At 38.9% G+C, this 27317-nt stretch overlaps 1 protein-coding gene across 9 annotated transcripts; it reads left to right on the top strand.

Annotated features, from left to right (window-relative positions):
- Positions 1 to 25103, top strand: LOC111144697 (zinc finger protein 260-like). Of its 9 annotated transcripts, XM_022499120.1 has the most exons (6): positions 1 to 78; positions 3954 to 4084; positions 8354 to 8518; positions 16928 to 17054; positions 17363 to 17458; positions 21030 to 25103. In XM_022499120.1, exons 3-6 carry the CDS (start codon positions 8504 to 8506, stop codon positions 23261 to 23263), a joined length of 2472 nt encoding a protein of 823 aa, XP_022354828.1. In that variant the 5' UTR covers positions 1 to 78; positions 3954 to 4084; positions 8354 to 8503; the 3' UTR covers positions 23264 to 25103. The 9 variants fall into 9 exon arrangements, with proteins under 9 accessions (XP_022354828.1, XP_022354830.1, XP_022354833.1 ...); XM_022499122.1 differs by lacking the exons at positions 1 to 78; positions 3954 to 4084 and adding an exon at positions 637 to 891 and having other exon boundaries at positions 8460 to 8518; XM_022499125.1 differs by lacking the exons at positions 1 to 78; positions 3954 to 4084 and adding an exon at positions 875 to 891 and having other exon boundaries at positions 8354 to 8398.
- The last annotated feature ends 2214 nt before the right edge of the window (positions 25104 to 27317 follow it).

Here is a 27317-nt window from a genome sequence, read left to right as displayed (position 1 = left end):
TAGTGAAGCCCGAAATCCCGTTACCAGATTTCCCAGTAACGCTCAAGGTCCTGGTTGCCCACCTTCCTAAGAGCAGAGGTTAGAGCGTTGGCTGGGTGGGAAACGGTGGTGGCCCTCGGTGGGGAGGAGGCCCGGGACCCCGCCCCGGGACCCCTACGGCAGGCGGGGGCTTTTGGGTGCGGACCAGCGGTTTGAGTTAGTGAGTCCTCAGCTGTGAGCGAGTGGTCCTGTCCATACGCCCCGGGACGGGGCGCATGCGCATGCGTGAGGGTGCGCTCTGGCTGCGTGGGGTGCCCCGTGACTTAGAGTCTGGCTAGGCTTTCAGCAGCGTAGAAAGTGCCCTGGACCTGGTATCCTTTGACTTTGGCGTCAGTGGCTCTAGTTTTTGGGGATAGTAAGTTTCGAAAGATGCAGATATGGGGTACTGGGTGAGGGCTCCAATATGAATTTGTCCTCTACTCTTTTTTTTTTTTTAAAGACTTTATTAGAGCTGGAGCCGGGGAAAGGGGCGGCGGGAGAAGCGCACTCCCCGCAGAGTGGGGAACCTGACGAGGGGCTGGATTCCAGGACTCTGACATCATGACCTGAGCTGAAGTCAGACGCTTAACCGACTGAGCCACCCAAGCGCCCTTATCCTCTAATCCTGCATCCTGATTTCCAAGGAACCGATGGGCCCCTGTCGGGTTAAGGAACTGCAACACCAGAAACAGAATTCTCATCCTGAAGAGAGTCCTAGAGACGCTGGATCTCTCTCCAGAGTTCCAGAATGGAGACAGTCCCAGAAAGGGATAGAACCTAGAACTGCAGGGCATAGCATGGCAGTTCTTTACTTTACTGTTGAGGTGTGGCTGTAACTGAACTAACCTGAGTTAGCTACTTGGCGAGTCACAGGTAGAAACTCTGCAGTTGTTATGCAAAAGAAAATTTCAGCAAATAAGGAGATCATGAGGAATAACTTAAAAAACTATAACTCCCTGAGATGGTGAATGGGTTCCTTTTATTTAGAGAGGGAATGAATATTTAGAAAGGGGATCCTTGTCATTGTATGTAGAGCAGGCATAAAGTTGTTTGTTAAGGAAACATGCCAGTACATAAATACTATGTACATAGTATTTATACTATAAATAAATTAGATTCTATGTTATGTTAGTGGTACATGTGCTCTTTGAGCAGAGATTTTAGTATTGTGAAGAGGTAAAAGTGGTGGTCATTCTAGAGGTCACTCCATGGTTCTACCTGCACAGGTGAGAGTCAGGGGTTAAGCTCAAAGTGGTCTGGATGAGCTAGACCTGGTCCTGGCAGTCGCTGTTGCTTGAGGGGTGATTTCAGTTTCCATTTGCCTGAGTTGAGAGAGAAGCTGGAAAGAAGAGGTTAAGAACCAATGTGGGGTAGAGGGCATTGAGTACAAGTAGGTGGGCAGTAAAAGTCAGGTCTTGGGGTCTAGCAGGTGACAAATCCATCCTCTGGTTTTATTCTGCTGCTCATTCTTCAGGGGCACAGGGCAAAGGTCCATCTTCTATAGTTGCTTCCTGCTGGGGTGGTCATTGATATTGTTAGCAGAACAGAATTTTCCCTCAGGTTTTGATGTGTCTGTGGGTCACCAGTTTTAACCCTTTAACCCTGAGCTGCTCCTATCTTTGTGTTACTACCAGCTGTAGCTCTTGGCCCCCGGGCATTCGTAGAGAATTTTATCAGTCAGTTAATAATGCAAAGTCTAAACGGCAGTCTGGGAGCAGTAGGATTATTAGTGGCTTCAGGAAGGGGAGAAACCATGGAGTATTGGGTAACACTGTTTTAATAGCCTGTAGACCTCATCAGGGGAATTTTCCTTTTTGGTTGAAAGTATGTAGCCAGGCTTGAAGTCTGCTTGAAGATTTTTAAAATATCTATTTCCACTTCACTTGAAGTATTAATCCAGGTACAGAATGAGCTCCTCCTCCTTCTGCCAATAAGTAGTGTAGGACTAATCATCGTCTAGCGCTATGTTGGCTAAAGAGTTTAGGGACATTAAGTTTTCGAGGGCATATCCTGTGTTTTTAGCTAAGGTTCCTATGACATCAGTTAATTTCCTTGCAGTGACTTTATAACCTATAGAACTTCCCCAAGAGGCATCTACTCCCAACAGCCAATCCAACAGCAGCCAGAATTAGTCCTGAAGCTCTTTTTTTTTAATCCAACGGGAAGATCGAGTATGGGTTTTTGGTGGAGCTAGCTAGCCCCGTATTACCATTTTTCTCTTGAGGGAGACTTCACTGTCCTCTTGAAATAATAAACCCAGGGGCACGTGGGTAGCTCAGTCACTTAAGAGGTGGGCTTTTGATTGCCTCTCAGGTCATGATCTTAGGGTTGTGGGAGTGAGCCTCCTGTTAGGCTCATGCTTATCGAAAGTCTGCTTAAGATTCTCTCCCTTTCCCTCTGCCCCTCCTCCTCTTCACTTGTGCGTTCTCTCTCCCTCTAAAATTAAGTAGATAAAATCTTGGAAAAAAATAATAAACCCCAAGTACTGTACAGTTTCCTTAGAAATTGGGCCTTTTCCTTGAGACTTTATATATCCTGTCTGCCAGGAAATTTAACATGGATAAAGTATTTTGCAGTCAAATGCTCTCCCATCCAAGTACTAACCAGGCCCGACCCTGCTTAGCTTCTGAGATCAGACGAGATCGGGCGTGTTCAGGGTGGTATGGCCGTAGACAGGATATTTTGGTCAGAAACCTCGTGGGTGGGAGTAGCTATCAAAATACCATCTACATACCATAATACAGTGCTATTTTTCTAAACTCCATTCTCTTAAATCTCATCCCAGAATTTCCCCAGAGATGATGGGGGAAGTTTTTGAAACTCTGAGGTAAAACAGTCCAGCAGTACTGTTGTGTTTGGTGGGAAAGAGGATCTTCCTGCTCAAGCAGATAGTACTGGGAATTCAGGATCTAGTGGGATGCAGAAAAAGGTATCCTTTTGCTCTTACACAATGTAATATTTACTATTACTCAGTTAAGTTGGTCAGTAGAGTAAAGGGATTGGGTATTACAGATTGTATGTTTCAAGCAGCTTCATTAATAGCTCTGAGGCCTTGAACAAATCTGTATTCCACACTTCCCAGCTTTTTAAGGTAAAATTGGGGTGTTACATGAGTATCTACATGACTAATCAACCCCCATTTTAAGAGCCTCTTAATTACTGGGTTGATCTTTTGTATAGCATCTGGGGCTAGCAGTCTGTTTCAATTTCACTTTTACAAATGTGTTAATGTCATGCCCCCGCCTACCCTCACACCTGGACTTGCGGGTTGACTTGCCTTATGATATTTTGGGGGGAATTTTCTCTTTTAAATACTAGGATATGTTGTGATAATGACCTGAGTTCAGTTCCTTGGTACTTAGGAACTTGAATTTCTAATTTGTCTTATTCTGAACCTACTGTGACCCCCAATTTGTCTAAAGTATCTCATCCTAAAAGAATATGAGACATTCTGGCACATATCAGAAAGAGTGTTTTAAGAGCTTTGATCCTATTTCACAAGTCAAAGGATCCAGAAACCTTTTCATGTCTCCTTTTCCTGAGATTCCTTTCATATTACAATTTTTGTTAGAAAGGCTACCCTTCTGGGTGTTGAGTACAGAGAAAGTAACTCCGGTATCAAGTCAAAACTCAAACAACTTCCCTCCACTGCCCAGGTTACTCAGGGCTTCTTGTGGGAGATGAGAATCTAATGGTCCAAGACCAGTTGGGGAGCTTTGTGGCCCTAACATATCTCATCTTCAGTGAGGGACAGCCGAAATGATTGCGCTTTGCCCTTTTTTCTGTTCCGGGAGTGGTTTGGGCAGTCCTGTTTCCAGTGCTCTTCCTGGTTACAATGTGCACATTGATTGGACCCCAACTTTGTTGTTGGTCTCTTGGTCCCATGGAGGGGGCTTGGGGCACTCACTCATGGGTATCATCTTTTCCTCTCCCAGGTTACTTCGTGTAGGCTGGAGAGCTCCCACCGAAAGAGCAACTTGCCTTCTCATCTTCTGGTCTTCTTTTACATCCTCCATCACATCCAGTTATGGAACACCTTGAAAGCTAGTTCTGGAAGCTGAGCAGGGTTAGTATCCACACTTATGCCAATTTTGGAGTTTTCTTTGGCTGTCCGGAACAGTTTGAGATATGAAATAGGTTATTAAAGGCCATTCAACTACCCTGAACCTCAGGGTCCCAGATTGTATTTCATCTTAGGTAATTTTGTAGCCTTTCCAAAAAGGCTGATGGTTTCTCATCTGTCCTTTGTTGAATGTCCCATAATTTGGACCAGGAGATCTACTTACCTCCTTCATAGCTTTTATTTTTTTATTTTTATTTTTTTTTTTTAAAGATTTTATTTATTTATTTGACAGAGAGAGATCACAAGCAGGCAGAGAGGCAGGCAGAGAGAGAGGAGGAAGCAGGCTCCCCGCTGAGCAGAGAGCCCAATGCGGGGCTCGATCCCAGGACCCCGAGATCATGACCTGAGCCGAAGGCAGCGGCTTAACCCACTGAGCCACCCAGGCGCCCCTCCTTCATAGCTTTTAAAAGAAGCCCTCAATAATGGCCAAAATGTTCTCTCTCGTTGTGGGAGTTGGGATCCCCCTCAGGGTCAGTTCTTAGCAATGCCTCCTCATTTGGTCTCTGAGAACTTGATCCTGGCTGAATTTTTTTTATCAGCTTCCTGTCTGGCCTCTGCTAACACAGTAAACTTTTCTTCTGCCATTAAGAGAGTGGTGAGCAAAGCTTGCATATCTTCCCAGATGGGTTGTGAGTAGAAAAGATATCCTCTATTAAATGTATAAATCAAAAAAAAAAAAAAATGTATAAATCAGTCAGCCCATAATAACCCTTTAGTGTGTGCCTTACAGTTATACAGGTCTGAGGTCAAAAATGGGACATGCACATTAGCGAGACACCCATCTCCATCAGGTACCCATCTCAATGGCAACATTCCCATCCTTGGCTTAAAATAGGTCCCTAATCTGGTAGTGCTGTCTGACAAAGGAGGATAAAAGGGTGCTGGAGACATCGGGGAAGGCTTTGGGAGTGTTTGCAAAGGATTAGAGCCTGGTACTCATGAAGCTGGGATAGCTGAGGCCCAAGTAGCAGAGAAATAAGGCGGAGGCTTATTACAATCCAGTGGTTTGGAGGAGGAGATGGTGATGGAGACAAAGATTACCTGACCCCGAGAGTACAGGACGCATTTTTAGGGTTTTCAGTTCTACCTTCATTTCACAAATCTTAAACTTCCTTTGCAACCCTCGTTTTGATATAATGCCATAAAGCACTGACCGTATGGAATCTCTTCCCATTTTTCTTTCTCTTTTACAAAATAAGCTCAACTGTAGTGTCGTAGTAAAATTTAAAGTCCCATTTTCTGGCCACTTCTCTTCGTCCTCTAGAGTCTGTTATTGTAGCCAGGCTGTGTTAAGGAGGAAAGTCATCTGTTTTAGGATTAAAGGAAGGTAGTCAAATACTTTCTATTTCTGGAGGCTACAGCCCAACGGAGGCTTTCCTTCAGGGTGGAATTGTCCCTCCCATAATCTGGAATTCCTTCTTAGGGTCTCCTCTCACCCTCTCTCAAGGTAACTTTCAGTGTTATTGGTGACAAAGGTGCGGTAAACCTTACCCACAATACATATGAGACTCGTTTGACTTAAAACCAAGCCCACAAGGAGAGTGAGTTAATGCTAAGGTAATCCAAGTGGGTCTGGGTAGTTATGCCTTGAGGAGCAGTGGCCTGGTGCATAGGCTGCGCCTCTTCCAGCCCCTTAACGTCCACCTAGTCCTGAAGGATTTACTTGGGAAATGGCTCAGGGAGAATCTGGTTTAGATTCAGTAACTCAAAGCACACCTCTCTTTTTAAGAGGAAAAACAAACCAGGGACAGTGTCAGATGTCCCCAACAAATGTTAACAGGTCAAACAGATAAGATGGAGATATCCTTCACCCTTGCTGATTCTAGACTAGTCTCGTTTGGGCCACTTCCCATCTGCCAGGCTAAAGCATTCAGCCTCTGAATGGCCAGCATGTGTTATCCTTTGCCACCAGGGATGTCTGGACTCCACTATAAAGAGAGTTTAATCCCCTGCAGTGTTGATCGGAGAGGCCCTGTTCTTAACTGACTGTCGACCTGCCAGGCTTTGTGAGACAACTCAAAGAAAATACTCTTGGAGTAGTGCCATAGGATTGGCACCATTTAGTTCTGTGGAGAGATTCTCAGCAAGAGGCTTGGAGTGGCCACAGTCTCTTTAAGGGAGCCCAGCAGCACAAGCCCCAAGAAAGGAGAGCCCCCCCCCCCCCAGGATTCCCTCTCCCAGTCCTGGCTAATTGAATGGGTTAGCCCAGAAGGACTGCTGGTTCTCACTGCTGTCCTTTGAAAACCAGGTAACCAGAGGGCAGAACTTCAGAGGGAGAACAGTCCCATCTGGATTGCCAAATTTGTGAGCAAATTGCTCCTTGGTGGGTCCTAGAACTACATCAGGTGGGGTTGTTACACAAAGTAAAATTCATTTGAAGCAAGGAAGGAGATTGTGGGGAACTTCCAAAGTCAGGACTCTCCTATCAAGGGTGGATGGTTCTTTTGTTTAGGGTTAGTATGAATATTTAGATAGGGAAACCTTGTCATTGTATGTAGAGGTAAGCATAAGGTCAAGCTTATGTCTTAAGGAAACATGCTTATACATAGAGTGTATATTAATAAGTGAGACTGGTGCTCCTTTTTGGGCAGAGATTTTAGTATTACAATGAGGTAGAGGTGGCTCTTGGTCTTTCCAGAGTTTGCTCCATGATGCATCTGCACAGGTGAGAGTAGGAGGTTAAGCTCCCACTGGTCTGGGTGGTCTGGGCTGGCTGGAGGTTTCGTCAGGGCAGTGGCCTGAAGGGTGGTTTCAGTTTCAATTTGTCTAAGTTAAGAGATAAGCCAGAAAGAAGAGCTAAAGGACAAATGTGACAGAGGTGGGTACAAGCAGGTAGGCTGTGGAGGTCAGGTCGTGGGATCTAGTTGGAGACACTACCACATCAGACACCCAACTGCCATGTTTAACCCTTTATATTTAATGTTATTACTGACTTGGTTATATTTATGCCCACCATTTTGCTATACTTTCCTTGTGTATTCATGTCTTTTTTGTTCTCTTGTTTGTCCCTTTACTGCCTTGTTTTGTATTAAGTGGATATTCTTTAGATTTTTCTTTGATGAATTTAAGTAAGTTGTTTTAGAACAGTTTCTAGATTTATAGACTTAAGATCAATATAATGCAGAGATTCTGTTAGAGGCAATTAGCCGGGTTCTAACAGGAGGCTGGGAGGCCATCCACAAAGAAGTCACAGGCAGCTATGGGGAAAGTCGGGGGCCTGATCTGGAATCACTCCCAAAACAAAGCTACAAGAAAGTTGGATTCAATCAAGATAGGTCCGTGAAGGTGGGTGCCATGACAGGAGACTCCTGACCAAATAAGAAGGAGGGGAAAACCTTGCTTCTAAGAAATCCCCACCCCACATAATGAATATTCTACTCCCTAGTTAACAACTGTCATAAAAGAGAAACCCAGACTCCCAACACCCACACTTCTTGAGCACGCTTGCTCTCTCTTGTTCTCAAATCTTGAGAGTGTAGTTTCACTTTAAAATAATAAACTTCCCCTCTCTTTTGTGTCTGGCCTTGAGTTCTTCCTCATGGCTGAGACCAGGAACCTTTGAGGACATCTTTGGGATGGGCGTGGTTGAAGCCCCCCAGCCCAGGGTCTTCTCTAACCCTAACTAGTTCAGCCAGTGACAACTCCGTAGACGCTACATGAATTTCCTCTATTTTTAACATTTAAAAGTAGTATGGTATGTTTGTCCCAATTAATGAACCAGTATAGTGCATATGTTTTCATATTTCCTCAGTTTTTCTGTAATGTTCTTTTTTCTGTTCTGGGTTCCTTTCTAGGATACTGCGTTACATTTAGTAGCTGTTTGCTTAAGCTCCTCATGGTTGTGATCATACTCAAAACTCATGACTTCCTAAGTAATTTCCTTCTTTTCACTGGATTCTGGTCTTGAAACTATTTATCTCTCAGTATGGTAAAAATCCTGTATAATGGTATGCTATTGCACACTTCTTCCCGGCCGTGCTCGGTGACACTATGTTGGTACTCTGGAATTGGTCATGGCAGGAGTATTTATGCATCTGAAATTGGCAACTAAAAGTTGAGGGTTTTGGGGGGGATTCGGGGTGGCTTTTTATTTTGTTTTGGGGAGTTTTTTTGGTTGTTTTTCTGTATTTTTTTTTTTTTTTTTGGGAGGCTGCTCATAAGTATTTGAGTCAATTGGTATTACGTCTATGTGTCCATTCCCTCTCTTTTTAGGAAAGAACAGGACATTTTACCTGCTGGTATGAAGAGTATCTGTAGGTAAGGAGCTAGAGAGGAGGCAGGATCATTTATAACTCATCTCTGTTCTATTATTTCTCAGTTGTATCTTCACACGTTTTCATGCTTCTTTAAGATAAGCAGAAAATGAACAAACCCCAGGTGAGTGGTTTTTTGTTTTTTAGTTCCTACTTTGTTTTACATTAGCTCTTATGAATAAGATATAACCTTTAAAATGTAAATGTGGAAATAGATAAATGTCAACTTTGGGAGAAATATGGAGTAGCAGGTTAGTAGCAGGGCTGAGGGGCTATTGTGGTGATGACCTTCAAGTACTTAATGTTGAAGTTGTCAGTGCTGAGCTATTCATTTGTCTCTGATAGCGATAGCAAACATTATTACAGGAAGTGCAGTGAAAGTGAGAATAACCCATAATGATTTTTTTTTAAAGATTTTATTTATTTATTTGACAGAGAGAGACACAGTGAGAGAGGGAACACAAGCAGGGGAGTGGGAGAGGGAGAAGCAGGCTTCCTGCTGAGTAGGGAGCCCAACATGGGACTCAGTCCCAGGACCCTGGGATCATGACCTGAGCTGAAGGCAGATGCTTGACAACTGAGCCTCCCAGGATCCCCATATGATAATGATTCTTAATGAGACAGAAAATTTTCCTGAAATTGTGGGGTGGCATGTTTTACAGATGTCACTTAGGTTTAGTTCAGGGATGGTTTGTTTAGGACTTCTATATTCTTTTCAGTTATCTTCTTCTATTGATTACTGAGAGAAATATTGAAGTGTCCAACTGTATTAATTTTTTTTAAAAGATTTTATTTATTTGACAGAGATCACAGGTAGGCAAAGAGGCAGGCAGAGAGTTGGGGGGAAGCAGGCTCCCTGCTAAGTAGAGAACCTGATGCTGGGCTTGATCCCAGGACCCTGAGATCATGACCTGAGCTGAAGGCAGAGGCTTAACCCACTGAGCCACCTGGGCGTCCCATCCAACTGTATTAATTTTTGTCTCTTTTCCCTTTCAGTCCTATCAGTTTTTACCTCTTAAATTTTGAAGCTGCTTTGTTAGGTACATGTACATTTAATTTTATCTTGGAAAATTGACCATTTGTCATTAATATAATGTGAATTGAATGTGCCTATTTATCTTCAATAATATCTCCTAATATATAGTCTGTTCTGATATTAATGCAGCAACTCCAGCTTTCTTCTTTTTTTTTTTTAAAGACTTTATTTATTTATTGGACAGACAGAGATCACAAGTAGGCAGAGAGGCAGGAGAGAGAGAGGAGGAAGCAGGCTCCCTGCTGAGCAGAGAGCCGGATGCGGGGCTCAATCCCAGGCCCCTGGGATCATGACCTGAGCTGAAGGCAGAGGCTTTAACCCACTAAGCTGCCCAGTGCCCCCCAACTCCAGCTTTCTTTAGATAATTGTTTGTGTTATATTTCCCTATCCTTTTTATTTTAACTTATGTATTTTTATAATTAAGGTGACTTTCTTATAGGCAGTATATAATTGGTCCTGTTTTTTAACCCCATCTGATGATCTGTCTGGTTTGATTAGAACACTCTATTTAAAAATTGGTTATTGATATGGTGATTAAAATATTCCATTTTGCTAGCTATTTTTCTATTTGTTCTATTCTTTCTTTTTTCTTTTGAATATTTTTTCTGTTTACTCCATCTTATCATTGTTATTGTCTTATTTGATTTGAAGATTTTATTTATTTGACGGAGAGTGCACACACACAGGCATGGGGAGCAGCAGGCAGAGGGAGAGGGAAAAGCAAGCTCCCTGATGAGCAGAGAGCCCGATGTGGGGCTTGATCCCAGGACCCTGGGATCATGACCTAAACCTGAGCTGAAGGCAGACGCTTAATCACCTGAGCCACCTAGGCATTCCTTGACTTATTATTTATACCTTTCTTTTTTACTTTTAAAATAGTTAGTGAGAGACTTATAATAGCTATTTTTAATTAATCAGAGCCTCCCTTCAAATATTAAACCACATGATGTTATAGTATAACAACTTCATAGCAGCATATTCCCAATTCTTTCCTGTCCTTTGTGTTCTTGCACCATACATTTTACGTTAACATGCGCTATGTACACATAATACGATACTACTATTTATGCTTTAGACAGTTATCTTTTAGAATAAGGACTGGCAACCTGAAGCCCATGGGTGAAATTCAGCTCCCTGTCTGCTTTTACAAATTAAGTTTCCTGGGAACACAGCCTCATGCTTTTCTTCTATGTATTGTCTGGGGCTACCTTCACAATACAGTGTTTACTATTTAGTTCATTACAGAAAAAAATTTCTAACCTTTGCTTTAGAACACTTAAAAATTGGGATGGGAGGAATTAACTTAAATTTTCCTTTTTTATTCTGTTTCTATTACTCTTCATTTTTATGTGTAGATTCAGGTTTCATTGGCACCATATTCCTTTAATATTTCTTGCAGAGTAGTTCTGATAAAGAATTGCTTAAATTTTTGTTTTTCTGGGAAGGCATTATTCTTTTTTTTTTTTTTTTTTTTTAAGATTTTATTTATGTATTTGACAGAGAGTGAGAGTACAAGCAAGGGGAAGGGCAGAGGGAGAGGGAGAAGCAGGCTCTCTGCTGAGCAGGGAGCTGGGCATGGAGCTCGATCCCAGGACCCCAAGATCATGACCTGAGCCGAAAGCAGATGCTTAACTGACTGAGCCACCAACGCGCCCCTGTTTCTTCATTTTTGAAGATGTTTTCAATAAATAATTCTTGGTTGAAGTTATTTTGTGTGGGGGGGGTGTTTGTTTTTATTTTTTAGTTTTGAAATTTTTTTAACTTTTAATATAGTATTGTTGACATATTAAATTAGTTTTAGATGAAAAACAGAGTGACCTAACTATTATATAACATGAAATGCTCATCATTGTAAGTAAATTACAGTATTTTTTAGTATATTTCTTAGGCTGTACTTTTCATCCTCATGACTTATTTATGTTACAGTGGGGAAGTTTGTATTTCTTAGTCTGCTTCACTAATCTCTCCCACTTCCCCTCCCCTGTACTCTTTGCAACCACCAGTTAGTTCTGTGTTTATGGGTCTGTTTCTCTCTCTTGTTATGAGTCTGTTTCTCTCTTTTTTTTTTTTTTAAGATTTTATTTATTTATTTGAAAGACAGAGATCACAAGTAGGCAGAGAGGTGGGGGGGGCAGGCTCCCCAACGAGCAGAGAGCCCGATGTGGGGCTCGATCCCAGGACCCCGGGATCATGATCTGAGCCGAAGGCAGAGGCTTTAACCCACTGAGCCACCCAGGCGCCCTGAGTCTGTTTCTCTTTTGTTGTTGTTCACTCATTTGTTTTATTTTTCAGATTCTAAATGTAAGTGAAACATAAATGAAATTATATGGATTTGTCTTTGTCTGGTTTCACTTAACATAATACCCTCTAGGTTCATCCATGTCACAAATGGCAAGCTCCAGTTCTTTTTCGTGGCTGAATAATATTCCATCCAACCTTATCCATTTTTATCCATTAATCTCTATCTTTATCCATTAATCTATCAGTGGACACTATTGCTGCTACCATATCTGGGCTATTGTAAATAAATACAGGGATGCATATGTCTTTGAATTAGTATTTTTGTTTTCTTTGTATGAATACCCAGTAGTGGAATTACTGGTTCATATTAATATATTAATTTAATATAATATGTTAATAGTATATTAATATATTAGTTTTGGGGGGGACCCTCCATACTGTTTATCTTGGTGGGAGCAACACCTACTTTTCCACCATTCTGCCCACTTTTTAATTGGGTTATTTGGTTTTTTTTTTTTGTTTTTTTTTTTTTTTTTAATGTTTGTGTGACTGCTTTATATATTTTGGATATTAACCCCTTCTCAGACATGTCACTGCAGATATTTTCTCCCATTCATTAGATTTCCTTTTCATCTTGTTGATGGTTTCATTCATTGTGCGGGAGCTTTTCAGTTTGATATATTCCTGTTTATTTTTGCCTTTGTTTCCCTTGTACGAGGAGACTGATTCAGAAAAGTATTACAGAGGTTGATATCCAAGAGATTACAACCTGTATTTTCTTTTCAGAGTTTTATGGTTTCAAATTTTACATTTAGGTCTTAAATCTATTTTGAGATTATTTTTGTCTGTAGTGTAAGAAAGTGGCCCAATTTCATGCTTAATGCATGTAGCTGTCCAGTTTTCCCAGCACCATTTATTGAAGAGAGTCTTTTCTCCATTGTATACTCTTGCCTCCATTGTTATTGATTAATTGTTGTTCTCTCTCCCTCTCTTTATGTGTGTATGTATTTTTTTTCTGGACTCACAGTTCTGTTCCATTGACCTATAGATGTATTTCTGCAACAGTATCATACTGTTTTCATTATTGTAACTCTGTAGTATTTCTGGAAATTTAGGATTGTGATACCTCAAGCTTTGTTCTTCTTTCACAGTATTGTTTTGGCTATTTGAGGTCTTTCATGGTTCCATACAAATTTTAGGATGCTTTTGTTCCAGTTCTGAAATAAATACTCTTGGTATTTTGATAGGGATTGCAGATTTGTAGACTTCAATCTATAGATTGCTTTGTGTAATATGGACATTTTAATTTTAACAATATTGCTTCTCCCAGTCTATGAGGATAGTATACTTTCAATTTATTTGTGTTGCCTTCAGTTTCTTTCTTTAATGTCTTAAATTTTTAGAATACTACTCTTTTACATCTTAAGTTAAATTTATTTCTAGGTATTTTACTCTCTGATACAGTTGTAAACAGTATTTTAAAAATATCTTTTTCTGCTCTTTTTTATTAGGGTATAGAAACAACAGATTTCTGTATATCGATTTTATATCCTACAACTTTACTGAATTCACTTATTAGGCCTAATTTTTTTTGGTGGAGTCTTTAGTTTTTTCTATATATAGTATGATATCATTTGAAATATAGTTTTACTTGGACCTTATCAACTCAGATGTCTTTTATTTCTTTTTCTTGTCTGATTGCCATGGCTAAGGATGCCAGTACTGTGTTGAATAAAAGTGGTTAAGAGTGGATATCCTTGTATGTTCCTGATCTTGGGGAACAGGTTTCAGCTTTTTACCATTGAATATGACATTGATTGATTTGTGTATATTGAACCATCCTTCCATTGCTGGGATAAATCCCACTTGATCCTGGCGAATGGTTTTTTTAATGTATGTTGGATTTGGTTGGCTAATATTTTGTTGAGGATTTTTGCATCTGTCTTCCTGAGGGATATTGGTATATAATTTTCTTTTGTAGCGACTTCGGGTTTCCTGTGAGAGTAATGCTGACTCCATAGAATAAGTTAAGAAGCATTCCTTCCTCTTCTGTGTTCTGAAATCGTTTAAAAATGATAGGTATTAACTCTTTAAATCCTTGGTAGAATTCACCTGCGAAGCCATTTGGTCCTAGACGTTTTTTTGTTGGGAGTTTTCTTATTACCAGTTCAATTTTATTTCTAGTAATTGTGTTTTTTCCCCAGATTTTTCTATTTCTTCGTGATTCAGTCTCAGAAGAGACTGTATGTTCTAGGAATTTATCCATTTTTTTCTAGATTGTCTATTTTTTTCTAGTTTTCCAATGTAGTTTTTTATCGTAATCTCTTAACAGTCCTTTGTACTTATATGGTGTCAATTTTAACTCATCCTCTCTCATTTCTAATTTTATATGTTTGTGTCCTCTCACTTTTTTTCTTGATTAATCTGGCTAAAGTTTTATCAATTTTGTTTATCTTCTTGGAGAGCCAGCCCTTAGCCTCATTGATCTTTTCTTTGTTCTTTCTTTTGTCATATGTTTCATTTATTTCTTTCTGATCTCTATTATTTCCTTCTCTCTCTCTTTCTTTTTAGATTTATTTATTTATTTATTTTAGAGAGAGACTGCAAAGGGGGAGGGAGGTGCAGAGGGACACAGAGAGAGAGAATCTGAAGTAGACTTCTTGGGGCGCCTGGGTGGCTCAGTGGTTTAAAGCCTCTGCCTTTGGCTCAGGTCATGGTCCCAGGGTCCTGGGATCGAGCCCCACATTGGGCTCTCTGCTCAGCAGGGAGCCTGCTTCCCCCTCTCTCTCTGCCTACTTGTGGTCTCTGTCACAATAAATAAAATCACAATAAATAAAATCTTTAAAAAAAAAAAAAAACATTAAATGAAGTAGACTTCTTGCTGAATGCAGAACCCAACACAGGGCTCACTACCTGAGCTGCAATCAAGACTCAGATGCTTAACTGACTGAACCACCCAGGAACCACTATTATTTATTTCTTTGTGCTAACTTTGGGTTTTGTTTTTTGTTTTTCTAATTCCTTTTGGTGTAAGGTTAGATCATGTATTTGAGTTATTTCTTGTTTTTGATGTAGGTCTTGAGCACTGTAAATTTCCTTTAGTACTGCTTTTGTTCCATCTCTAAGACTGTTGTGTTTTCATTTTCTTTTCACTTCTCTCCAGATATTTCTTGATTTTCTCTTTGATTTCTTCATTGACCCATTCATTTTTGAGGAACATGTTATTTAGGTTTAGATTTAGATTTCTACATATTTGTATTTCTTCTAGTTTTTTTCTTGTAATTGATTTCTAGTTTTGTCCCATTGTGGTTGTTTTTCATCTCTTACTGTGTTCCCATTTCTAGATTTCCATTTGGTTCTCTCTGCTGAAATTATCCATTTGATTTTGCATGTCCTATACCTTTTGAGTTTTAACATACATTAGCGTCTTTAACATAAAGTTATAATTACTTAAAACCCTGTTAGATAGTTTCAACATCTATGTAATATCTATTTCTGATGGTTACTTTATATCTTTGTAGTATTTTATTAGCTTCTTTCCTTTTCATATGCTTTGTAATTTTTTGTTGAAGTGTATATGTCTTGGGTCAGACTCTAAACTGGGATAACTAGATTTTATTGCTAGAAATGGCAATTCCCTGTGAGGCCTTTAGTCCACGGGTTCAAGTTTAACTAGTTAGGAGTTGGCAGAATTTGAGAATTAATTTTCTATTACTACTCTCAGGGCAGAATAGGCTTTCACTTTCTATAGAGTTGCCTTGTGTTTAGGATACAGGTTCATTTACTAGAGCTCTGTCTGTTCATTTGAGTTTTAAGGGTTCTCCTTGCTGTGTATCTCAGAGAGGAGGGTCTCTTTACATGCTTTTATTTATCTCTTATCTTTCTGTCAGCAATATTCTTTTGGTCCTTTTGTTATTCCAAGCTTGTTAGCTTGGTGGTGAGAAGTTATGGGCAGAATATGTTCTCTTACTCCAATATGGCCTCAGTGTTAAGTCGGCCCTGTGTCCTTGGGTCATGCAGATGTGACCTTCTTGATTCTCTTGGCCCCCACCACCCATCCAGCTGTAGTTGTCGACTCAGTGCATAACCCTGCTATTCCCCAGGAATAGAGTAAGTGCCCAGTGGGGTTCACAGAGAAAAAGCCTGTAAATGAGCATCTGGGTAGCATGGTCAGTTGAGCATCCTACTCTTGGTTTTGGCTCAGGTCTGAATCGCAGGGTCAGGACATTGGGCCCTGCAGGGAGCTCTGCTCAGTATAGAATGTGCTTGAGACTCATTCTCCCCCTACCTCTCCTCTCCTCTCTAAAATAAATCAGTAAACCTTAAAAAAAAAAAAAAAAAAAGAAAGAAAGAAAAAAAGAAAAAGAAAAAGGAAAGAAAGAAAAGGAAAAAAATGCTTGTAAAAAGGTGCAAGTCTCCTCCATGTCTGGTCCGAAGGGGTTTCTCATTGTTGTGTCAACTCACACTCTGTTTTCATTAATTAAATTCCCTCTATTCTGGTTGACTTCTTACCTGTGGTCCAACTCAGGTAGGCAAAAATAGACATTTTCTCTCTTCTTGTGCGTATTGTGTCTTCCTAGATTTGGGGTACTTGGGTGCTTTGTAATCATGCCGCCCCTGTAAGGGAAAAAAATTGTGAATTTGAAAATAGTCTGACTCATTTTCATTGTAGGAGAAAAAGTGATTTTCTTCCTTGCTTTATGCCTCCTGGAGCAGAAGCAAAGTCAACCCACGTGTTTTTAATGCCTTCAGTTTATGTTGTGTTGCCTCATAGTCATAAAGAACATTTATCCATCACATTTCAGGCCCTATAGCTTTAACTCTTTAATTAAGTACAGGTTGTGATACAAAAAGTTACTTTTTTTTCTTTTCTGACTCTAATATACATTTTACATTTTCTTTCCTTTGCTTTTTTATGTATGCTAATATGTTCTAGTAATACCTTATTTTTAGTTTTGGAGTATGTTGTGTTTGTGTAGTATTTAACTTTCTAGAGAATAAGAACAGTGTTTTATTCTTGTTAATATTCACATTTCAAGGCATAGAGCATTAATAAATTAAAATAAGCATAATTTTTACTTTTACTTTGCTTTTCTTTTTTACTTCTATAAAACCTAATACAAGGTAATGTATGCAATAGGCATATTGTAACATCAGTTTTCAACAGTGAACCTGGGAAGAATTTGTTTCCATATTTCTTTCATGTGCCACCCCAATTCTGATGACTTCAGACTGAACAGAAATGTGCTCTTCCAGGGGTCACTGTCATTTGGAGATGTGACTGTGGACTTCTCCCAGGAAGAGTGGCAGCACCTGGACCCTGCTCAGAGGACCCTATACAGGGATGTGATGCTGGAGAACTACCACAACTTTGTCTCAGTGGGTAAGCAGTTTTCATGTCAAATTTTGTATAACATGCACTTCATTTCTTAGATACCAAAATGTTTGGTCTTTTATAGTTTATGTGGTTGAGACTTTTGCTTCAGGATCTGCGGTTGTTAATCTCTTTTGAGCACAAGGAAGAATTTTTGTATGCTCACATCCCATAAATGTTTAAATAAGCCTCATCAAGGTGCAGCTCCAGAAAGTCTGTCTTCTCTCTCCTTTAGAATTGCTATTTAAAAAAAAAAGAAGAAGAAGAAGAATTGCTGTAGCCCATGTCCAAATTCTGTATCATTTTTCCTTTTACAGGGTATCCCATTAAAAAGCCAGAGGTGATCTTCAAGTTGGAAGAAGGAAAGGAGCCATGGATATTAGAGGAAGAATTTCTATACCAGAACTACCCAGGTGAGTTAGTGAGTACTAGAAAGGTTAGTGAGGAAGCGAGGGGAAATTATAATCTAGGCAGTCAGTTTAGGAGTTAGACATTATTTAAAATGTCTTCTAAGAATCTCTTCCTAGTGGCACCTACTTTAGAAGTAGAGAAATGTAAAATATGTATTATATATAACATATATACATATATATGCTCTAAAATTGGAAGAGAAAAGGGTAATGCTACAGAGGCATGTAAACTGGTTTTCTGATTATTCACAGCTAGGGGTCCAAGGATATCATTTATGCAGATAAGCAAGTAATACTGGCTTTATTGTGTTTAATAGCACAAAGGTAAAACTAAGAAAGTGAGAAAATCTACTAAAATTTGGTTCTTGAGGAGACGGGAGGAAACACTGTTTCAGTGTTACATGTTGTATTGTAGTACTTGGTACTATTTTTAAAAATTACCTATAAATTAATAGGATTACAAATTCATATTTACCAGATTATTGTAAGAAAATTACAGCCTTAATTTTACAGTTGTACTTCTGTTGGTACCTTAAGAAAATGGGGGAAAGACCTGTTTTCGTGCTTAAAAAACATTTGCAAATAAGTAGAAGTATATGATGCTAAAAGGAAACCTTCAGTAAATCCTAGGAAGTAGGAAATAAAACATTCCCTAGTTGTAGTCTGATAAAAGTAGAGGTTATTAAAAAAAAAAAAAAAAAAATTAAACATACATGACAAACTTGTTCTTTTATATTTTTTTATTTTTGAGTATTTTTTCTTTATAAATTTCTAATAGTTTTCATGTTCTTGCTTTATGTCAATATCAGTAAGAACTATATTCCCTCATACTTTTATTTTGTCCCTTTCCTAATTGTAGTTGGTGAGAGTTCTTTTGTTGTTGATGGTGGTGTTTTTGTGCTTTTGTTTGCCTAGAACATCTATTTTTTTCAGTAGCATGACAAAATAAATCTGTGCTCCTCCTGTTTATTTCATGAAATTTAAATTAATGTACCTTTTATTGACAACTGTATTCTAACCTTATTTGGCTGCTTCAGTTTTATTTTTAGGTTGCTTATACTCATGCTAAACATCATTTGATCCACTCGCATTAAATGTCACTTAGGCATCTTGTGTGCTTTCCCATATCACACCTTTCTTCTCTGTGTGCTTTCCTTGACTAGATACTAAATGCATTAATAAATGAAAATTACTCAGAACATTGTTTAGTATATAAGTAAAACTCTATTTTTACTGTTATTATATTGAATGTCGTTATAGTAAAAGTTAAGTGTACCTGCTTCCAAGAAGGAAGAGACTTTGAATGTTTGAGCCAGTGTGATGTCTTCTTTCTCTCAATGCTCAGCATATAGTGGGTTTTTCAGAAGAAGCAAAAGTAAATGATCTGTTACCTAATAATACCTTTTTTCACACCTGGGGTATGATCTAACAAAGAGAACGGCAATCGTGTTATTCTTTCTTACTTTGGTATATAATCTGAAATGAACATTTGATTAACATGATCAAGGAAAGGAAAAATTTCATATTCTGAAAACATTGTGAAGGATCTCTAATTACTTACATGAACATATAGTTCCTGATTCATCAGGTATAAAATGGCATAGTGTCTAAAGATTTGTGTTTGAAAAATCTTTCCAGGTAATGCTGATACACATAGCTGGTTGAAGTCTATTGATTTCAAATTACTCAGATTTTTTTAAAAATCAGACTTAACAACACCTGTTATGAGCAGTGATTATAAAGTATGGTCTGCAGACCTTCCACATGTTTTTGTAAATAAAATGGTTTTGCAACACAACCATACTCCTTCGTTTACATATGGGCTTTTGCCAGTTTCATGCTCTAATAGCAGAGTTTGATATTGTGATAGACAGGTATGGCCTTCAAGACCTAGAAAATGTACTGTTTTGCCTTTTAAGGAAAAGTTTGCCATCCTTTGGACTGAAGAATGAGAATAAAATTGCATGGAACACTTTAAATTCAGCATTTAATTAAGAAAAAATTGTCATTCTCTCAGCTCTAAGAAGCCATAGATTGTAACTAGATCATTATGTGATGAACCACTAAGTAAACCTTGCTCATTATAGTGTGACCTGCTGAGCACAGATCTGTGATCAATTATAAGAAGCATTTTAGAAAGTTAAATATGTGTATATTATATTGGATGATTTTAGATTTTAGAATGTTAAATATGTGTATATTGAAGAAATACAGTATATTACAAAGCAGTGCTATTTATGACTGTGTTAAAAAGAGCTCATCTACATTGGAACTATTTTTAGATTTAGAACAAATATAAGTTTGAAAGTTTTAAAAGTATGAAGATTTGAAAAGGCATTCTTGAAGGGTTGGAATAATGGTATTATTATGTCATTTTCCCAGATAGTAGTTAGCCTATACCGTAGCCGTGGCTCTGAGTGAGAGAACACACTTTAACTTTATAGTCAAGAATGAGTAATTTAATAAGACAAAGAACTGACTAAACTGGCAGAGAGGATGTTGATTGAGGAGTCGTAGGATGGCAGCTTGAAGATGCGACGTGAATTTAGTAGGTGTAAATTTTGTTTGCTAGAATGATGACTTGTAACAGTCGTCATGTGGTACTTGGGTCAGGCCAGAGGTTTTTTAGATTGGGATAGAATTTGTTGCAGTGGGTAGCAAATGTGAACAATATTTTTTAAATGGTAAATCAATATAAATGTTACTCATTTCCTGAGATTTGTTTGGAAACATATGATCCTTAAGTTTTGATAATAAGCAGAAATCTGAAATGTGCAAATGTGAGATGTGAAAGAAAAAGGAAAATTAAATATTAGTATTTTGGCATAGGTAATGCTATTTTAAGGAAAAATAAGTGAACATAGGTTCACCTGTTGAGTGGCTACAGTAGAGCAATATGAGCGTATCAAAGCCAAAATAGGGAGATACATTGAATCTATGTGGGCACAAGGTTACTTATTTTGTCATTATTTTGTATTTCATTTTGGGACATTGGCATTCCTGTTGGGAAGGGAATTTGAGTACACTCTGATGACTCCTTGAACATAAGGCCTTTGGTGCTTTCAGAAATTTATCTTGCTGTTGTGTGGGAGGGAAATTTAACTGGAAGCATGAGAACTTGTTTGGATATTACTAAAACAATACAGGTTGGAGTGTATTAGACCTACTCTGTCTCCTTAATGTCACATTTTCCTCCATGAACATCTTTGCCTACTCATTTTTCTTGTTATTCCAATTACTTTTCATTAGCTCAGTTGGACCCATCTTATTTCCTGTGATTTTTCTCCTACCTGGATCTGTCACTCCTGTAGAATCTTTGATCCTCTCTTCACTGCTTCTTGAATTTAAATCTACATTTTTGTCCATTTTGAATGTCTTACTTATAAAGTGCTAAATAATTATATGTCTGCATGTTAATAGCTTTTCTTCCTTTTTCCACGTTTTCTCAAACTAGGTGGGGAAAGAGGCACTTTGATCCTGAGACACTACTGAAACCAAAGTCAAATATATATGTTAATCCAGTTCCATTAGAACTGTAAAATTCTTACGGTTTGTTCAATATTTTCATTTCTAGAAGACAGCAGAGCTTATTACGTAGCAGAGAGAATCCAGAAAAACCAAGACAAATACTTGCCACACGTTTTATTCAACAACAAAAAAGTGACCTCAAAGAAAGTTTATGCTTTAAGGAAATCATCTAATAAAAGTACAGATTTTATTCCTTCAAGAAAAATACCCTGTAAACATGACTTACATGGAATGAATTTGAAAAATATTTTAGTATCAATTGGTAGTAATAGATATTTTTCAAGGAAAAAGCCTCACATGTTAAATGTATATGAGCAGTTACTTGATATTAAGCAGGAAAAACCTCATACTCAAGAGGGTTCTCATGAAAATAATCAATATGAGAAAGCCCTTGGTCATAAGAATGGTATTATTCAGCATGTAAATACTCAGTCTTCAGAGAAGACTTTAAAATATGATGGTGGAAAATCCTTGGGAAAAAAGACCACAATAATTCCACACAGGCAAATTGACACAGGAGAGAAACTCTGTGAATATAATGGACATGGAGAAACCTGTGAGAAGTCATCTCTCTTGAAATGTTATGGGGTTTCCTTTGAAATGAAACAATGCAAAGGCAATAAAATTGAAAATAATTTCAGCAGGATGTCACATTTTACTCAAGTTCAGAAAAAAAAGAGATGTGAGGGTCTATTCAAATGTAGTGAATGTGGGAAAACATTCAACTACAAGTCAAACCTCACAGTGCATCAGAAAACACACATGGGAGAGAAACCCCATGAATTTAATTCATGTGGGAAAACGAGTCATAAGTCACCCCTCACAGACCATCAGTTAGCACATATAGGGGAGAAACTTTATAAGTATAGTGAATGTGGGAAGTCCTTTTGCAAGAAGTCATCTCTTACTCAACATGAGGAAACAAACATAGGGAGGAAACCCCATGAATGCAATGATTGTGGAAAAACTTTCTGCAAGAAGTCAGCCTTCACTCAACATCAGAGAATTCATACAGGAGAGAAGCACTTCCAATGTAATGAATGCAGTAAGACCTTCCATCGCCAGTCAGACATTAAGGTACATCAGAGAATTCACAAAGGAGAGAAACGCTTTCAATGTAATGAATGTGGCAAGACTTTCCATTGGCAGTCAGACATTAAGCTACATCAGAGAATTCACACAGGAGAGAAACCCTTTCAGTGTAGCAAATGTGGTAAAACTTTCTATCGGCAGGCAGATGTTAATGCACATCAGAGAATTCACACAGGAGAGAAACGCTTTCAATGTAATGAATGTGGTAAGACTTTTTATTGGCAATCAGACGTTCATGCACATCAAAGAACTCACACAGGAGAAAAACCCTTTCGGTGTAATGAATGTGGTAAATCTTTCCATCGGCAGTCGGATGTTAACGTTCATCAGAGAACTCATACAGGAGAGAAACGCTTTCAATGTAAGGAATGTGGTAAAACTTTTTATCGTCAGTCAGACGTTAATGCACATCAGAGGATTCACACGGGACAGAAACCCTTTCAATGTAATGAATGTGGTAAAACTTTCTATCGGCAGTCAGACGTTAATGTGCATCAGAGAACTCACACAGGAGAGAAACGCTTTCGATGTAATGAATGTGGTAAAACTTTCTATCGGCAGTCAGAAGTTAATGTTCATCAGAGAACTCACACAGGAGAGAAGCCCTTTCAATGTAATGAGTGTGGTAAAACTTTTTATCGGCAGTCAGATGTTAACGCACATCAGAGAATTCACACAGGAGAGAAACCTTATAAATGTAATGAATGTGGGAAATCCTTTTATGAGAAATCATCCCTCACTCGACATGAGAGAACTCACACAGGGGAAAAGCCCTATGAATGTAATGAATGTAGGAGAACCTTCTGCCAGAAGTCAGCCCTCACTCAACATCAGAGAACTCACACAGGAGATAGACCCTTTCGATGTAATGTATGTGGTAAAACTTACTGTCATCTGTCAGCCATTAATGTACATCAGAGAACTCACACAGGAGAGAAGCCCTTTCAGTGTCATGAATGTGAGAAATCTTTTCTTACAAAGTCGACTCTTATTAATCATCAGAGAACTCACACAGGAGAAAAACCCTTTGAATGTAATGAGTGTGGGAAGAGTTTTCGTCATAAATCTACCCTCACTACCCATCTGAGAATTCACTCAGGAGAGAAACCTTATAAATGCTGTGAATGTGGAAAAACTTTTGGCCGGAAATCAGCCCTTACTAATCATCAAGGAATTCACCTAGGGTAGAAACTCTGTAGCAGAAACTTGCTGGGTTTTTCCTCATACCCATTTTTCTTTGTGGTTACCTACTAGTCAAGATTTTGTGGCTTTCCATTCACATGAGGCCATGTGACCTCTGGCATAAATTCCAAGCCTGTTTGAAATTTTTCCTACTTCCATTTTTCTTTCCATATCAAAGGGTATGGGGATCATCCTCAGGGTACTTGGGAGCTAGTCATTAGAGATTATAGATTCACAGGTTTGAAGAAACCAGGGTCCTGGGCAGAGTTCTGCCTTCTCTAACATCCCTTGTAAGTCTTGTCATGAACCAGAAATAAATTTCAGATTTGTTCAGACATTACACGTTTAGGGCTTTTTGTTGTCATAGTATATCCTAGCCATCCCTTATTTCATATACCCTGTGAATCTAATGAAGGCATGAGAAACACTGTATGTCAGAGAATTCATTAGGGGGGAAATTGCTCTCAGTATTCTGCATCTTAATAAACTTTGATGAACAAGTCAAGCATTTTGTAAATCAGAAATTTACAAATTGAGACACCCTAAAATGAAATGAATGTAGGAGAATTTTCACAATCTGCTTCTGATTGGCCATCATATAATGGAGAATAGAAGCTAATAACTTGAAAAGCACTTCAAAATTTATTTATCAGAGAATGCATAACAAAGGAAAATTGTCAGTTTAGGAAGTGAGGAAAACATCCTTGTCTAGAAATAATCTTGTTCTAGAAGCAATGTTTTGGATGCAATACTAAATAATCTTATTAATAATCTACCATGGGATATTTATTTGACCACAATGAGCAACATGTGGCTTTGAGACTGCACAGGTGAGTTGAGACATCAAAGTAACAGCACTAAGTGTGTATGTGAATAAAATAGCTGCACTTTGTAAACATCAGCACTAAGTGTATATATGAATAAAGTAATAGCACTAAGTATATATGTGAATAATATATGTAAACAAAGTAACACCACTAAGTGTCTCTGTGAATAAAGTAACAGCATTATGTGTTTAGGTGAATAATAAGCCTCTGAGCTTAATCAGGCTTAAACATATGAGTGTGCCCTTCAACGGCTACATTCTATTCTTGATTTTTGTTTTAGGTTCCAAAATAGTTATAGTAGGAACAATGCACTCTTACCTAAATAATTTTTGTGACATACACTATGTTTTCTGACACCAACTGGTATTGTCCCACCGCATACTTATACCACAATATGTATTTTTTAAAGAAACGTGGAATGCGTGAAATACTACATGTCGTGTATATTTTCTGCTTTCTGGTGGCACATGTAAATCAGTGCAGGCATTGTTAACAAACCGTTCTTTTAGTAAATAAGCCAAATAATGACTAATAAAATCAAGATTTACTTGATGTATACAGTGATTCAGTACACATTTAAAATACACACCTGAATCAATTTTCAACATTGGTCTTGAACGTTAGGTACAGATTAAAAGCAGTGCCCACTGAAGAAATTTTCCCCACTTTATATTTGTGTTATGTCCAAAGAATACTTATATAAGTTTTAAAAGTGAAGTTCAAATTTTATGTGAGCAAAGAACTATCTGCATTTGTATTTAGTGTAGTAGAATGCCACATATTTCCTCCTACAGTTATACATGGTCTTTTCAGACAAGCCATTCTGTGTGTCACTTATTATTTGAGTGACCTATGTAGTGATTTAATCTCTGTCTCAATTTCCTCATCAGCAAAATGGAGATAATATCTACCTCACAGATACTGAACGGTTAGGGTCAGAGTTTTCTGTTATTAGAGCTAAAGGCATTTATGTTTAGAACTTGAACATTAGAAATAAAATGGTCTGTCATCCTGCAGTATGAAATGTGTTTCTGCTTCTTGAGTTGGTACGAGAAGATTCTTATTAAAACCTTCTGTTTTGTCAGGTTTGTCCTTAAAACATACAAAACAAATATGTTTAAAATAAATGGAATAATCTACTGATCTCTTTCTGTTGTCGATTAAATATGGTGTAAACGAAAAACCCCAACTTCGTTTTTTTCCAAATGAATAGCCAATTGATCTTTCACCTTTTGATTCATTCACCCCTATTTCACCGATTTGAAACCACATTTTTATTGTATACAGATGTATCCTTTGGTGTGGCTGTTACATTTCTAGGCCCTGTGTTCCTGTCCCCATTATTCTACTGGTAGTACACAATGTGGATGGGCCAACCATAGGACACCACCCTACTACCCCACACTGATGATTTCACTGTTCCTCACTCTCTGCTTTTTGCCGCTGTGTATAAACTCATTGTGAATTTCAGTGGTTCTAGTAACATTTTGTCATGTCACACTTTGTGCCTTATCCTGAGCACTATTCCTTTATTAAAACCAGCAAAATATGGGTGCCTGGGTGGCTCAGTGGGTTAAAGCCTCTGCCTTCGCTCAGGTCAGGTCATGATCCCAGGGTCCTGGGATCGAGCCCCACATCGGGCTCTGTGCTCCGCAGGGAGCCTGCTTTCTCCTCTCTCTCTGCCTGCCTCTGCCTACTTGTGATCTGTCTGTCAAATAAATAAATGAAATCTTAAAAAAAAAAAAACCAACAAAATGGTTTTACATCCATGTTTATATACGTAGCTCTGGCTACTTTTTAGCATCTTATATTCCGTTCTATCAAAATATCTTAAATTCTGTTGAAAGGCCTCTTGTTTCTAATTTTTCATGATTATGAACAATACTATTTTGGACGTTGAGTATTTCATACAGAGTAGAGCTGAATCCTCAACCCACAGTGAGAAAAAGGTTTTAGTGACTGTAAATACAAACATTTGTTGATTCGATCAGTATTTATTAGTCACATACTAAGTGGAGGGCATTGTACAGCAGTGAATAAAAGTTCTCCTCTTCCTGAGATTCAGTTCCAGTGAGACCTATCAGGGTTGTCAGAAGACAGAAACCATAGCAGTGATTTGAACAAAATATGATATAGAGCATTGTTAACTTGATGTACAGTTGTTAACTAGGGATCTGAAAGGGTAAAAAGGGAACACTGAGTATCATGAAGATGGCAGGAATCTGAAAGGGAAGAATGAAGGTCAAGTGTATCACTAAAGTAGCAACTGCAGGCAGCAGCTACCAGCTCGAGACTGGTCAGATGGAACAGGAGGATCCCTCAGAGCTGAAGTGCAGGCCTCTGAAAGGAACCTGTTCCACTGATGTGGGGGTCCGAGCCCAGAGCAGGGGCCTCACGGGATTAGGGCCCATACTGGCCGAGGAGAGAGTGCTGGCTGCCTGGCACCGGTTTCTCTGATGGGGCATGATGTCGCCGCCAGTATCCACGTGTTACCAAAACCACAAACTGAATTTAGCTGCTGCTCTCAGAAGACTCTGACTGGCATGACACAGTATTGCTAAGGTGCTGACGGCTCAGGATGCTGATGGGAAGCCCACCAAAAGGTGCCCCTTTGAGTCACTTTTTTAAAAAAGTAAAGGGAGGGGTACCTGGGTGGCTCAGTGGGTTAAAGCCTCTGCCTTCAGCTCAGGTCATGATCCCAGGGTCCTGGGATCGAGCCCCACATCGGGCTCTCTGCTCGGTGGGGAGCCTGCTTCCTCCTCTCTCTCTCTCTCTCTCTCTCTCTCTGCCTGCCTCTCTGCCTACTTGTGATCTCTGTCAAATAAATAAATAAAATCTTAAAAAAAAAAAGTAAAGGAAATTGGAGGGCATTGGCAGCTGTGACTGGTACCCATGTTTACTCCTGAGTTGGTGGTCTCTGGGCTCAGGCATTTTGTTCCTGGTCTGGCACCAGCCATTTTATTGGGAGGAAGAGGCATTGTGAATGTCCTATGTGGATGAAGGGAGTGGCTGGGTTATCTAAGGTAACTGTCCCTCTCTGGGCCCTCTGTATAGTGACTAAACGTATGTTACTGAACACTTACTTCGTGTCAGGTCTTGAGCTAGAAATTGTCAAATTTAACTCATACTGAGCCAGTGAATGAATGGCTGTAGTAATGACGATGAGAATGTGAATCAGGGAGGAGAAACCATTGTCAGCAGCCTGTGGAATGTAGGAGCTAAGGGTGGGAACC

Source organism: Enhydra lutris, unplaced genomic scaffold, assembly GCF_002288905.1.
Source record: "Enhydra lutris kenyoni isolate GAN:26980312 unplaced genomic scaffold, ASM228890v2 scaffoldscaffold12, whole genome shotgun sequence".
Classification (NCBI taxonomy): domain Eukaryota; kingdom Metazoa; phylum Chordata; class Mammalia; order Carnivora; family Mustelidae; genus Enhydra; species Enhydra lutris.
This window is presented reverse-complemented; position numbering and strand designations above follow the sequence as displayed.

Bases quoted from the DNA above. Each gene is read 5' to 3' on its own strand.
- LOC111144697 (XM_022499118.1), top strand. From the start codon at position 16,874: ATGTGCCACCCCAATTCTGATGACTTCAGACTGAACAGAAATGTGCTC. The intron at 17,055-17,362 runs GTAAGCAGTTTT...TTCCTTTTACAG, and splicing joins CCACAACTTTGTCTCAGTGG to GGTATCCCATTAAAAAGCCA. The intron at 17,459-21,029 runs GTGAGTTAGTGA...TTTCATTTCTAG, and splicing joins TCTATACCAGAACTACCCAG to AAGACAGCAGAGCTTATTAC.